This window comes from Anoplopoma fimbria, chromosome 1 (assembly GCF_027596085.1).
Source record: "Anoplopoma fimbria isolate UVic2021 breed Golden Eagle Sablefish chromosome 1, Afim_UVic_2022, whole genome shotgun sequence".
Lineage (NCBI taxonomy): Eukaryota > Metazoa > Chordata > Actinopteri > Perciformes > Anoplopomatidae > Anoplopoma > Anoplopoma fimbria.
In genome coordinates this window covers 25,606,945-25,609,521 of record NC_072449.1, presented here as the reverse complement: position 1 = coordinate 25,609,521, position 2,577 = coordinate 25,606,945, and the positions used below count along the sequence as shown (strand labels likewise).

The window sequence follows — 2,577 nt, the reverse complement described above, 5'->3', positions numbered from 1 at the left end:
CTGTCAGTAAACAAGGCCGTTACATTATCTAGAAGAACTTTCCTCTTTGGTTTGTGCATTGCTGGCACAAATATATGACTCAACTAGGAAGATGGATCATGGAGACATTTCTACACCGGTCATAAAATCTTGAGACCATCAACCATCATACTTTGGCAACTACACAAACAATGTGATTGGAATTTGTGCTGGACATAAACCGTGATTATTAAATGCATTAGCCCAAACACACACACACACACACACACACACACACACACACACTGCACAATCAGTATTAGCACACACAGACAGTAAAAAGTCAGCTACTTAAGACTTCCACCCAAATAATTAATTTGTATGGAGGCCAAATGGAGGCTGAAAGGGGAAGAAGAAGAAAAAACATGCAGCATAAAGTAAATGACTGTGTGAGGTTATTCGTGTTGCAGAGCACCCTGCAAAAAAAATAATTAAAAGCCAATCACATAGTACTATACAGTGTGTGCTCCGAGTTGGAAGACTTATCCTATTCGTAGTAGTTTGTAGCACTTACTATATTCGGATTAGTCTGTTGCAATTATTGTTTTCGTAGTAATTTGCCTCTGCACTATACTTTTGCTCTGGTTTATGCTTTAAGATGCTTGTTTAAGAAAGGAGATGCACTTATGACTTCTGGTGACTAGTAGTTCTCTTGAATACCTATGTTGAATACACTTCCTGTAAGTCGCTTTGGATAAAAGCGTCTGCTAAATGACTGTAATGTAATGTACTGTAGTTTATATATCCTTTATAGATATAGTGCAAACAAGAGACATAGTAGAAAAAACAAACAAGTATTTTAAACAAGTAAGTAAGAAAAAAACCCACAATAACTAAGAGAAAAATCTTATAAATACAGAGAGAATAATTATAGTTATGGTATTGCACCCTGAGCCTTCCGCTTAGCACTTATTGTATTCATATTAGTTTGTTTCTGTACTTTTGCTCTGGTTTATGCTTTAAGATGCTTGTTTAAGAAAGGAGATGCACTTATGACTTCTGGTGACTAGTAGTTCTCTTGAATACCTATGTTGAATACACTTCCTGTAAGTCGCTTTGGATAAAAGCGTCTGCTAAATGACTGTAATGTAATGTAATGTAATGTAATGTAATCCAATTTTTATAAAAAAAAAAAAAAAACACATTTTAGGACAACTGATGCCTTGATAACAACCGGACACAATGACAAGGACAACGCGTCATAATGAGGGCCGAGGCCTGCAGGAGGCTACAATGTGATGCTTTCAGCCCAAAGCACCACCTCAGATGCAGAGTCACCTGACTGCGAAACGAGGTGGAAGTAGAGCCACGACACCTCCTTCCTCAGCAACTACGTAGAATAAAAACCATTCATTCATTTCACATAAGCTGAATAACATCAGTGCTTGTTATCCAGCCGGTGGGTGGTGGTGGTGGTGGAGGTGGGGGTCAAAGCGAGAGATACATAAAGTCAAACCTGAGAGCAGAGGGCAAGTGCCAGATGTGTTGCAAACATCGCTTTTAATCTGTTAGTTGTGCGTTTTTATTTCGAGACACGGATGTCATCGTAAAGCTGGCTCCTGCTCGCTTCACCCAGGGGTTTTTGGCGTTAAGCAGTGCACAAAGCGCCGTTTTAAGCCGCATTTTACCTCCTCTTGAAGTCCTTCTCGTACGCTTTGAGACAGGGATCCATTTGGAGAAGGCAGCTGAACTCGGGAATTGAAACATTATCCTCTCGGTCTGCCATGGTTCCTCCAGGCGAAACCAATGGAGCACCGACTCGTCGCTCAGCCGGACGCACTGTGCATTGTGCGCGTCTTTACAATATCCGGACACGACGACGCATCATTGCTGCTGTGTGCCAAGTCCGTCCCATCACAATAGGTTTCTCCGGCGGGTCAGACAGGAGGCAGAGCCGAGCCGTGCTGTGCCGTGTTACAGTGTAACTTTAAGATGACAGTAGAGGAAGCATCTGGCGCGTCAGAGGAAGATGACTCGGGTTTGTTTGTGCAGACGTGCAGCTTTTATAGGCTGTTTGTCTGCTTGATTTTGTGGTTATTAAAAAAAAAAAAAAAAAATCCAACTGCTAAAAAGATAGTACCCTAATACAAAATGCCTCTGGTGCTCAGTAGCTCAACTCAAAATGAGGATAGAATGATTTGTCTGTTATCTCTTCAAATACACACCATATTACAGTGCATTTTGTATTTTTTTCATTGTCATAAAGGATGATTCCTAAGGATTTCGGTGACCCCATGATCTTTATCCTAGCAACACATTACATTACATTACATTACAGTCATTTAGCAGACGCTTTTATCCAAAGCGACTTACAATAAGTGTATTCAACATAGGTATTCAAGAGAACTACTAGTCACCAGAAGTCATAAGTGCATCTCCTTTCTTAAACAAGCATCTCAAAGCATAAGCCAGAGCAAAAGTATAGCAAATACAATAATTGCAAACACTAATATAATAATGCAGAGGCAAGTATACAAAATGCAGTAAACAAATACAAATTCAATAAGTGCAGCGAACTGATACGAGTGCAAAATGCAGCGGCCTTAAATGTCTCTGGTG

The 2,577-nt window shown here is 40.2% G+C and overlaps 1 protein-coding gene across 1 annotated transcript in view; it reads right to left on the bottom strand.

Annotated features, from left to right (window-relative positions):
• Positions 1–2,177, bottom strand: part of gbe1b (glucan (1,4-alpha-), branching enzyme 1b) — a 75,700-nt gene extending 73,523 nt beyond the window's left edge. Inside the window, exon 1 of the mRNA XM_054598341.1 lies at positions 1,647–2,177. Within this exon, the coding sequence (XP_054454316.1) occupies positions 1,647–1,744 (98 nt within the window). The 5' untranslated portion in view covers positions 1,745–2,177. The remainder of the gene's footprint in view (positions 1–1,646) is intronic.
• Between the last annotated feature and the right edge of the window lie 400 nt (positions 2,178–2,577).